The sequence below is a fragment of the Mustelus asterias genome, chromosome 20 (genome assembly GCF_964213995.1).
Source record: "Mustelus asterias chromosome 20, sMusAst1.hap1.1, whole genome shotgun sequence".
NCBI lineage: Eukaryota > Metazoa > Chordata > Chondrichthyes > Carcharhiniformes > Triakidae > Mustelus > Mustelus asterias.
In genome coordinates, this window is record NC_135820.1 from 67860063 (window position 1) to 67872851 (window position 12789).

General features: G+C 39.1%; 1 protein-coding gene across 1 annotated transcript in view; it reads left to right on the plus strand.

Moving 5' to 3' along the window:
- The window catches only part of LOC144508604 (translocating chain-associated membrane protein 1-like 1), a 61703-nt gene that overhangs the window by 25705 nt on the left and 23209 nt on the right, over window positions 1-12789 (plus strand). Inside the window, exon 2 of the mRNA XM_078236783.1 lies at window positions 9188-9251. Within this exon, the coding sequence (XP_078092909.1) occupies window positions 9188-9251 (64 nt within the window). The remainder of the gene's footprint in view (window positions 1-9187; window positions 9252-12789) is intronic.

A 12789-nucleotide genomic window follows, 5' to 3' on the forward strand; every position in this document is an offset into this window, starting at 1 on the left:
ACATGTAGCTTCCAAAAGTCAAGAACACCACTTATTATCACAAATGTTATTTCTTCATTGGAGATTGGATTCCCACTATGCTGTGAGCCAATTGGATATCTCTAAATCTTGCATGCTCAAACTTAAATATCTTTCCCTATCAATCATTAAGTAGCAGCAAATATATATTAACAACTTATGTTTACGTAGCACCTTTTAATGTAGAAAGATACCCAAGGTGCTTAACGAGATTGTTAAAAATTTGCATTTATATGCTGCTTTTCATGACCACCACCCTTCACAAAGTGCTTAGCAATTAGCAATCTCACAATTGAGGAAACTTGGCACCTTAATTGTCAATGTCTTCTCTCTCAGGTGGATGACTTCAACATCCACCTGAGAGAGAGAATAACTTATCCAAAAGATGAAATCTCTGTGCAGTGCTCCCTTTGTCCTGCCCTGGTGTAGCCGCTTAGATAGTGTGCCCAAAATCACCACCATCTGACTCAGGCTAGAGTGCTATCAACAGAGCCACAGCTGACATTAAAATTTGACAGTCACACGAGAGATCCGAAGGGATCACGAGAACACATATTGTACTGTACACAATATAGAACAACTTGGACACAGCAGTTTAACATCTCATTACCCTCTTCAAATCCAATATTGCTCCAGTTTAAAAAAAGTCCAGGAAATAATCATCCCAGTAGAATTTTTTTCAGTTTGTTCATGTTATATTTAATGCTGCTTATCGATTGCTTGCCTGAACAAGTTTTCAAAACTAAACATAGAATTGAAGTACATAAAATATTCTCAAGTGATAATTCCAATCAATAGTGATTAGATAAAGATGCTATTTGACAAGTAATAGCGTAGATTCTGTGTTTCTGTACCTTTTTAAGATACAATGGCATGCTATTGGGAAACACTTTGAAATGGGCTGACATTCCAAACAGTATCTATGGTGCCTGCTGATATTCTGTTTTATAGTTGGGGTCCACAGACACCTGGGCATTTGTAGAGACTTTGCAGGGGATCTGCAACATAATGTGAACAGCACCTTTTTCTACTGTAGTGGAGGGGGTTGGGCATCCACCATTGACCATCCCATTTATTGGCAGTGTCCTGATGATACATGCCACACTATTGGTAGTGTGCCAGCAATATTGCAACATGGACAGACTGATAGACAGAGTGGGAGGGGAATAAAAGTACTAAAACGCTCAGCAGCTGTGCAGTGAATAGATTGGGATTGCAGGGTTACATCTGAAATGGTGCCAGTCTTCCCAACAGGAACCACTCCAAGAGCAGCAAGGAGGTGTTATGCAGCAAAGTATTCAACAGACATGTTACTGAAACTGAAGGGTTCCCTTTCAGCTGAAGGAAAGTGAAACATTTGCACATCAAACAGATCAATGTTCACTATAGTTGATTTCATGCAAATTCCTTTAGGGCATTCGGAAATATAAATGTGCAAAGCATTTATAATAGTATAATTCATATTGGCGTCTACGATCATTAATTCATTTGAAAAGGGACCTTGCAACCAAAGAGGTTTGAGAACCACTGGCATAGTTCACCATCCAAATGACTCTTGAATCAAAAGGTTGTGTGGTTTCAATGTGAATAGAGTATCTCTTGTAGTCATTTTAAGTTGAAGAACAAGCTTGGAATCCATACTTGATTGAAAGCTGCAGCAACATATTTACCAGGTTAATTTTCTATATTTGTCACCAATTGAAGGAGTTGATTGATCTGAAGAATGGTAATTTTGTCATTTAGCGCTTGCCTCACTTTTTTAGAAAAAGTTCTTGACATGTTAACACCCATTAGCTTGAATTTAATGTCAAAGTTACTGCATCACAAGCTGACAAAACCTTTCTTTCAAAAGGTATGGACATGGAAGATTTTCCCTATTTTTGGCAATTACCTTGAATATTCTAATATTGGCAGAAGTCCACATTAACCAACAATATCTTGCATGATAAGGGTGGCAAGGTGGCACAGTGGTTAGCACTGCTGCCTCACAGCGCCAGGGACCCAGGTTCAATTTCAGCCTTGGTCACTGTGGAGTTTGCATTTTCTCCCCGTGTCTGCGTGGGTTTTCTCTGGGTGCACCCGTTTCCTCCCACAGTCCAAAGGTGTGTGGGTTAGGTTGATTGGCCATGCTAAGATTGAACCTAGTGTCAGGGGGATTAGCAGGGTAAATGTGTGGGGTTATGGGATAGGACCTGGGGTGGGGACTGTGGTCAGTACAGACTTGATGGGCTGAATGGCCTCCTTCTGTACTGTCGGAATCCTATAACACGAGGTTATACCTAAATTTCCACCAAAGTTGGTTCTTTTACATGTTTTCTTGCAAAGGTCACGTGCCATTCCACTTATCAGTTTTAAAAGAGCTCCAGTATACAAATTTAAGAGTACTAATCTGGTTATAATCCCTTTCAATTCTTTGGTAGCTTTACTTTTGATAGAATCAAGGATCCAATGAAAGCACTATACAATTATTCGCCTGTAGAGCGAAAGCTCTTGGCTTCTGATAACCTTGTTTTGTGTGTAGGTTGACATGAGCCATTCTAATTTTGCTAGTCATTGGGGCTGTAACTTTTTCATTAGAATAATTCCAACAGGGTTAACTTCACAGCGAAATTGTCACAGGATATTGTCGGTTAGCATTTGGAGAAGCCTGCACGTTTTCTCTCTGCATTAGTGTTTTGATCCCTTGTAAAGGATATGCAACTGAGATACATTGCAGTTCCTTCACTATTAATTAGTACTGGAGAAGCATGTATGGATTGGAATATAATTAATAATAAAAAAAGATATTTGAACACAGTTGTTTTTGAAGTAAAGATACTGCTTAACCTTCCAAATCTGTATTTGGAATCTTTGTCATCAATGGGCAACTTTCTGATGTAAACTTTTATATCTGTTCAATTCTGAGAGATAATACTGTAGTCTAAATATGTGGATACCTGCTGATTAAAAAGAATGGGACCAGTTTTCTCATTTGTGGAAAGGTGTGGAAAAACCTTAAAAGGGCTGAAATACAATGGTGAGGCAGTTATGTCTCGGTTGTATAGAGCCCAATCTTAAGCACCTAGAGCAAAATAAATTGACTTGAGGGAGTATTAGAGTAGATTTGCCAGAATTACACTAGAGTTTAAGGCATAACATTATATAGCTAAACTCCACAACCTTGGCTTTAATTGCCTTGAATTTAGATTTGTTTTAAAATGTTTAAAATTACCAAAATATTCAATTGGATGCAGAAAAACTGGTTTTTGGATATAGATAAAGGGGCTGTAATCTTAAAATTGGAGCTAGGCAATTCAGGAGTGACATCAAGAATCATTTTTTTCAGAGAATAATGGGACTATGGGATTTGCTCCAAAGAGCTGTCGGTACTTTGTCAATTTGAAATATGAATAGGACAGGATGACTGGATAGAGCCAGCATTATTGAAGCTATATGTATGACTCAACCATTAATGTTAGATTGTTGCTAGACCTTGGATAGATTTGATGCTTCATTTAATTATGAAAGAGAACCACAGGTATTGTCTTATTACGTTGAGAGCCATGGATGGGTGTTCGCACATTTGAATATTTATTGAAGATTAGTTACTGAAGTAATTTTGTGACAAATGGGTTTAAATATCTTTAAAATTAGGCGGTGGCTTTGCATGTGATGTCAATTCATACCTGGAATTTCTAAGTGTTAAATTCTGCGGCTAGCAATGAGAATTTCCAGGTAGCATATGATGCATACCAGCAAGCCAGAGTATTCTGCAAGTGTTTTCTCTCCGACTCCTTGGCACAGTAAGAAGTTTCACAACACCAGGTTAAAGTCCAGCAGGTTTATTTGGTGCTACCCCATGTCCAACGCCGGCATCTCCACATCATGACTCCTTGGGTAATGCAATCATTCATCCAGATATCAGGCAGTAAAAACATTTGTTTGAAGAGAATGGGAGGTGAATCAGTGATGCTGAACTTGAGTCTGTAGTGTAAAATGCAAAAATATATTTACATTGAAGCATGAACTTATCTTTTATGGTTGTTCGCCGACTTAGTGTATTTCCAACTTTTTGTATTTTTAAATTTCCAATTTGCATCACTTGCAGTTGTATTTTACATTTGTACATCGACTGTCGGCTGTTTTTTCTGCTTTTTCTCCTGGTGCTAGTAAAACTCCACCCTGCAATTCTCTCAAACTGGTATGTTCTTACAATACACGCATTGTTATTCTTGTAATTCCTCCCCATAAGAAAAAATACAACCATTGTTATGGTTCCCATGTGACTTGATGGACAGTTTTTAGTTGCAAAGTTATTGGTCCCATATTTGCCTCCCTTAAATGGGACAACAGTTGTAGTGTTACAACTGGCTACAGTGGGGGAAAATCAGCTGTAATCCTTGCTACTTAAACTCTGTTCTTGATAATGGATGTGTGTTAGAACATAGAACATTACAGCAGACAATTGGATGGATTGGATGGGTGTGTTGGATCTTTAGGAAATGATTGGGTTCCACTCTGGCCTCCAAGCACTGTTCTGGACTTGCCTATAAAGTACTATTACTTGTATAATTGCACGCTGTGAGACTCAGCACTTTCAAAAAAGAGAAGACCTGAGAAAAAAACTGCAATTTTCTGTTGCTTTTTCCTACACTTTTGATTTTCCTTTTGATTCTTCAGTACTTTACCTGACTAGAAGTTCTTGATGTGTGAGCCTAATTAATGATTTGAAGCTATTCCACCACTATGGCATCACAGCTGAGCTCAATACTGCCTTCACCTGATAGCCAAATGTATGCCTCAGTAGATGCTATTGATATTAGCTGTGGAGCCTGAATTGCATTTTCTTATCTGGGAGCTGTTGAAGCCAGTTGCAGTATCCCATAATTTTCTACCTGAACATGACTAATTCAGCAGTCACCTCTTTATCAAAACTTAGATTTTTGTGGGTTGTATGGCTGTACTATCTCGGTGACTTAATATAATGAGCCATTGAAGAAGCCACTTTTTTTATTAAGCATTTTATTAAATAGCATATATATATATAATAGCAAATAGCATATATATAATAGCAAACACAGACCAATTTCTCTAAATTGCATCTAATTCAACTTGCCATTAATTTAAAAACGCTTTAATCATGAATTAAATCTTTTAATAATATCAGTAGATTCATATTTCTCCATGACTACTAACTGGTGACATTTGCGGTAAAAATTAAGTACCCTGCTTATGTTGCCTGTGAGTGTCTCAAAACCCCAATGGATAATTGAAACACTGGTTCTTAGTGGTGTATATTTGTTTGGAATTATGTGAGGAACCAGTCCAATTGTAGTGTAAACAATTGACAGAGTGAAAAACACACGACAAAGACTGGTGTACACTATGACACATCTATTAATAACCAAACATACTGTTTTATCTGAAATTGTTCCCAAAATATTTTCAAGTTCTATGAACTCAAACACCCGCTTTCCCAAACAACATCCAATTTAATGAAGTCAAAGCCAGCTATTATTTACCACAAAATGCAGCTTCGATGACCAAGTCTAGAAAAACGTCTTTTCCTAGCAAAGGCATGAAACTCTTTCTTTTGGAGGAGAATATCTACAATCTGCTGTGGCTCTAAATATTACATGGAACAGGTCTCTGTAGCTCTGGTCATAGATGGGACTGGTCTCTCTGAAGATTAGATGGGGATGGCCACTGTTGGATGGAAAACTAACCTGTTTTTGCAGTGAAGGTGCTCGTTATACCGTCAAGTCTCTTTGATATTCCATCTTATGGGTTTGACTGTCCACATCTCTCAAATTCCTTGCCTTTAGAAGTTATGATTTGCATAGTCCCACTGATTTCTGGGAAAGTTTTTCTGAGGCAATTTGCACCTCAATTTCTCTAAATGCTTTCTGATCTTGTTAATGGGCAAATTGGATCTCATTCTTTGAGATGCCTGCTAATCTTGTTACTTGTCTGTTATTTTGTTTTCATAAATTCACTTAACTTCCCAAATTCTGAACATAATGGTGAATTGTTGATTTCTTTGTGGAGGCATTCTCCGACTACCAGTTTGTCCAATATTTGTAAATGGTTTGCATGGGAGTAAATCATAGAATCCCTACAGTGCAGAAGGCGGCCATTCGGCCCATCGAGTATGCACTGACCGCAATCCCACCCAGGCGCTATCCCCTGAACCCTACATGTTTACTAGTCCCCCTGACAATAGGCAATTTAGCATGGCCAGTCAACCTAACCCGCACATCTTTGGACTGTGGGAGGAAACTCACGCAGACACAGGGGTAATGTGCAAACTCCAAACACAGACAGTGACCCAAGCCGGGAATCGAACCCGGGCCCTTGGTACTGTGAGACAGCAGTGCTAACCATTGTGCTATCGTGCCACCCCAAATCTCTGGTTCAAATGCTATTAATGTTGTCTGAACATTTGTGTAATTGCTTTTTCATCAATCCTACATTAAAACACCAGCTTTTAAAGTGAAGGGCAATATTTTGCATTGTGGTTAACCAAATTTATGTTTAGTCTGCAGCAGCCTTTCATCAATCTGAGGACCATTACCAGCTGAAATACCATGCACAAAACTAAAGATTATTTGATTACTGTTGATAAAATAGAGTAGATATATTCTGTGTATATTGCGATACCCTAACGAATATTCAAAATCTGAACTTAGAAATTTAAAAAGTATTGTGGAAGGACATAATTTCTGGTAAAGTATGTGTTCCATAAAACTAGTTGCGATATCCTTTGATTTTTAATTGTTGTCATTGGTTCATTGAAAATAAAATTGTTCTTGGGATACAGATGTCACACATCAGGCTCGCATTTATTGCAAATTCCCAGTTGCTGTTAGTGTTAATAGGTTGCCACCTCCTTGAATTTCTGCAGTCCTTGTGGTGATGTCTTTCTCACAATGCTATCAGATCGGGTGTTCCTTTCACCAAGCAATAAATAAAGAGCCCTTAATTTTTGGGGGAATGACGGGGTAAACGTGTAGGGTTACAAGGATAGGGTGGGGGATAGGGCCTGGGTAATATATTCTGTCATCAGTGCAGGCTCGATAGGCTGAAAGAGTCGGTGCAGGCTCGATAGGCTGAAAGAATCCCTACGCTGCAGAAGGAGGCCAGTGATTCTATATGTACATGTCAGAAAGGTTTGCATTTTGCTATATCTGCTCCATCTGAAGTGAATTATTTTAGTTTGTTTTGCAACTTTGGCTTTAGAATGGTCAAAATGTAGCATTGGCATCATCCAAATTCTTTTTCAATGCCATATCCTTTTCAGTTTGCTACCCACACTTTCTATACTCATGTTCTATCTGTTCTTGATACCGTGATGTTGCTGCCAATTAGTTCTGGTTGAATCTATCCTGCCTTATTGGCCAGCACATGCTTCAAAACTCGTTCTAAAACTCACCAAAAGAGAAAATGCTGGAAAACCTCAGCAGGTCTGGCAGCATCTGTAAGGAGAGAAAAGAGCTGATGTTTCGAATCCAGATGACCCTTGGTCAAAGCTTTAACAAAGGGTCATCTGGACTCGAAACATCAGTTCTTTTCTGTCCTTACAGAAATTGCTGGACCTGCTGAGATTTCCAGCATTTTCTCTTTTTTGGTTTCAGATTCCAGCATCCGCAGTAATTTGCTTTTATCGTTCCAATACTCTTACTGATTTGAAAACCTGCCTTGTTCTCTATTCTTGTAACCACATAGCTTCGACCCAGTTTCTTATTTCTTCCCAAAATCATCTTTGAAGATTGATCCTTGCATTCCAGACTGAAAAATTAGTTGACTAGTGTTAGCTGTGGTAGGCTCCCACCCTGAATATCTAAAAGTTCTATCTCTTAAGTCATTTTCACCCAGGCTTTCCCTTCCTCGAATTCTGATTCGGATGTATCCATGAAGGAAAACATGATGTAAAAGTTTGTCTACTATGTAATGTCTTAACGTTCTCTGAAATTAATCAGTCTAGTGCTCAAAAGTAGTGAATTAACTATTTGCGCAAATACGTACGTAATGCTCAAAATTGTTTGCATATTGCAGCTAATGTGCTTCACTGGTCTCACCAGAGTATGAAAGTCACTGAAGTACCAGATGGCCATAGGCTGCTCTCCTCCTTTTTGAGAGAGAGAGCTGACTGGTCATCATTTAACCGGAGAGTCACTAAACCTTAGGCGAGGGGCAAGGTTGAGGAGGCAGGGCCTTCATGAATAACCTCAGCTAGTATGGGAATAGAACCTGCGTTGTTGGCGTCACTGCATCATGAATCAGCCACCCAGTCAACTAAATATAAATAGCCTTTCTAAATAACCGTTTTTTAGAATAAAAATGTGCTGTTCTTATATTTGCGATTAACTGTCCTGCATCTTGTTTGCAAAATTAAATGCAATCGGTTTGTTCTATGTTTGCTTGCACCTGAAAACTGAAAGCAATTTCAATATGTTATTTGACTTTTGGAGGAAGTACCCATTATGTGACCATTCCTAAGTTCTTGTTTAGTGATTAATGCATAGACTGGCAATGTAGCCAAGCTGGAACATGATTCGGTACTTAAAATGTAACCAAGGAAATATAAGAGGAACATTTCTGCCCAAAATCAAACACAGACATTTAAGATTTGCAAATTTTCTTAACCAATAATCCTAAAACAGGGCAGTAACATCAAACATTGAGAAATGGAAACTAATAACTTTGCAACTAAAGGGGAAATATTGTTTTGTCCTTATCTTTGAATCACTGTTTTTCATCTGCTCCCCTGACTTTGAAAGCTGTTTCTTGTATAGATCAATTATTATCACCACCTTCCAGTTTGTAACCACCTTCACGGATGACCATAACCAGTTGTACCTTGAATTTATCTCTTTTGATGGCCCTCTCTTTATTCCTTTCTCCTTGGCTGGACATTTCTTTTTGCTCTGCTCACTGAATAGACTCTGAATCATTTGTAGAGGCTCTTTCCTGTTTACGAAGAGGAAATTGTGGGCACTGAAATCCACATGATGAAAAAAAAAATTAGACTTTGTTACTACAGTTTGAAAAAGGAAACTGTGTTGGAACGCAAAATGGAAACCAACAATTTGTTTTTTATGGAGACCTTCAATTTCATTGTTCAGTTGTATATTTTGTTTTAAATGCATATAAAATGGGTGAAGTCTAAACTCTTTGTATTTGCCTACAGGTCACAGCCAAGTTTGCCATCATGTTCATCACCGTACAGTACAATGTTACATACATCAATATAGGTAAGAGAGAGCTATTTAGCGTTAAAGTGAGTGTGGGGAAACATGCTTTGGGCCGTAGTCTTCTGCATCTCAAAATGGGGAAATTCTGAAGTAATGAGCAGCAACTATTAAGTTAGTGAACTTCATTGGATGAAATCCTTTAATGAATCACAATTTCTTTTATGGGAGGCAAGAACCAGTAAGCACTGAAAAAACAACTAATCAAAATTTTATTTGAAGAGGTTTTGAGCTAACCCAGTTTATGTTCATACTTCTAATGACAGGTTTTACATACATACACTAAGTGCATGCACTGAAATTATAAATCTCACTCCAGTTGTCTCTACACCGCAATGTCTGCAACAGTTATTTCCCCCAGAGACCTATTCTGGTGTCAAGGGCCTGCGACTTGGTCTTCAATGGCTTGGCTGGAAATCTTTTTGCATTTATTCTTTGTTATATTTATTTGAATACTTTTGGTCCTTCAGTTATCCGTGTGACTTTTTGTTTGTTTCTCTTCTGAAAACCTGCTTATGTCCTCTGATCTCACTCAGTTGCTTCTCCCACCCTGGCTCTGAGGGATATTTATACACAGCACACACACAACTAATCTTTACTGTGTGGTTTTGTGAAGTATGGTGTAATTATTGACAAGTTTGGATCATGTTTTTGAATTTTGTAATTTGGGTTTTGCCAAGCAATTTTATTGTTTGAACATCCATGACCATGCTTACACTAAGTTGAAGGATGTCTAGGACCAGGACATTATATTAAAACAAGAAGGTGTTTTGTTCTTGAAATGAATGTTGCAGGTCAGTTTGCAACAGAGAAGAGTCTGAACAGGTCTGTTAACAAGCTTGAAGGAGTGGGAAACAAGATGCTCTGAGACTTTTGGGCCAAAAAAATCAGCATTTTAAGAACTTCTTGCATTTATAGAGGGCCAAATGTAAGACTTGGAAAGTATAAATTGCTTGTATCATACAAATAATACGAAGTTTTAACAATTGAGAGATTTATACTTGGACTGTTCAATACTTTTAAGTAGTTTTAACTTGGCCCACTGCAGTTGTTGTGGAAATTGTAAATCAAAGATAATATATGAACATACAAATTAGGAGCAGGTGTCGATCAGTCAATTCTGTGAGCCTGCTCCGCCATTCAATCAGGGCATGGCTGGTCTAATTTTAACCTCAGCTTCACATTCCTGCCCTGAACTTCCATCCCTTTGCTTATCAAGAATCTATCTACTTCAGCCTTAGAGATATTCAAAGACTGCCTCAACCACTTTTTTGAGGAAGAGAATTGCGAAATCTCAACTCCAGAGGGAAAAAGAGACTCCTCGTCACTCAAGTGGGCAACCCTTATTTTGAAACAGTGATGCTCAGTCCTAGATTCCCCTACAAGAGGAAACATCATTTCCACGTCCACCATGTCAATACCCCTCAGGATCATCTTTGTTTCAATCAAGTCACCTCATATAGAATCCCTACAGTGCAGGAGAAGGCCCAGCAAACCTGCACCAACAACAGTCCCACCCAACCTTATCCTCAAAACCTAATGCATTATACCTACTAATCCCCATGACACTAAGGGGCAATTTAGCATGGCCAATCAATTTAACCTGCATATCTTTGGACCGTGGGAGGAAACTGGAGCACCTGGAGGAAATCCACGTAGACACAGGGAGAACGTGTAAGCTCGATACAGACAGTGACCCGAGGCCGGAATTGAACCCGGGTCCCTGGTGCTGTGAAGCAGCAGCGCTAACCACTGTGCCACCGTACCGCCTCTGTTGCTCTTCTAAAGTTTAGGCTTTCCTCAATACAATCCACCATTCCAAATATTAGTCCAGTAAACCTTCTATGAACTGTTTCCAATATATTTACGTATTTCCTTCAATAAGGAGACCAGTACTGTCCGCAGTACTCCAGATGTGGTCTCACCATTGCCCTGTATGACTGATGCATAACCCTTCTACTTTGGTATTCAATTCCCCTTGCAATAAACAATAACATTCTATCAGTGTTGCTCATTACTTGCTGCACTGCATACTAACTTTTGTGATTGCTCAGGTCGTAATCCAAAAATTCCCTTTAGAGGTTCAGTTGTTTAATTTAGTGCCTAGCTTCTCTTGCACTCTACGCAGAACCTCCTTTCCTAGTTTTTACTATGTTGTCGATACCGACATGAACCACAAGTGAATGCTCCAAGTTGTTGTTCAGCTGTGAGCAAATATTCCAAACCCTCGCACCAGGCAGGCAATGCAGTCGGCTGGACTCTTGCTCTTTGCTGCAGAAAGCACAATCCCCTACTATCACTACATGCCTTTTTCTTCCGACACCTGAATGGCTTCCTGTATCATGGTGCCATGATCAGCTTGCTCATTCACCATAAAGCTCCCATTTTCATCCAGATAAGCTGAGAGAACTTCAAACCTATTGAACAATTAGAGGCTGACACCCCTGCTCTCTCGGTCCGCTTACCTGCCTCACCTGAGGTCACACCCTTCTGTCCCTGATCATTGACCAAACCAGAAGATCCGATCCCAAAACATCCTATCCCAAGTGGCGTGACTGCCTTCTGGCACAAAGCATCCACTTAACTTGCCACCCCCTCCCTGATGTATCAGTGTCTGCAACTCAGCCTCCAGTTCAATGACTGAGCTACAAACACTGCAGATGTGTTTGTCCTGGATCACACTAGCATCCAGGAGCTCCCATGTGCAGCAGCCTTGACACATCACCCGTTCTGCCATTCTTGATGTTTTTTAATTGAGCTTAATTTTATTGTCAAAAGTATGCTTACATTAATACTGTAATGAAGTTGCTGTATTATTTCATTCACTTATTTGTCTCTTTTTAATATATTTTATTAACATTATCAACAGCTTGTCGACTGTTTTAAACCTTAGGATTGGAACAGACCAACTTAACAGCTCAGCAGATTCTTGCCAAATAGCTAGCTCCTTTCCCTGTAGTAGAGTAAGAACCAACTTCTTTTTGGGATGAGAAAGGTAGAAAAAGCTGAAGGAAACAGACCAACCTCCTCCCTTCGAACTCGCCCACTCCGAACTCTTGGATATGCAATCAGTTCCTCAGCTGCACTTGTTTTCCTTGCTGCAAACCTCCAATTGTCAGTCAGAAAAAAATTACCTCATTAGATGTGGCAGAATAAATTGACCCAGATTAGAGATAAAACATTGAGTTTCAACAGAGAAATATTTCAGGAAGTATATCACAGTGATGTTGTATGTGAGTCTTTTGATCTATTAGTTTTATTGAGCTGTTCAACATGCTTGCTAGTACCCTGGCTGCAGCTTGCATTTGTTTATGTTTAAGTTTTTTCAACTATGAAATACTCAGATTTCATTATTCAGCTCTGGAAATTTCCATGTAGTTTACTAGTAGATTTTCAAGATATTTATGGATATAGGTCAGAGTGGGTCAGTCAAGCGGGGAGTGGTAGAAGTAGAGAGACATGTTTAAATGTGGAATGTGAGGCCAAGGAGCAGAGCAGCTGGCAGCTGTAGTGGAATGGAGCAAAACATAAGGCCCATGTT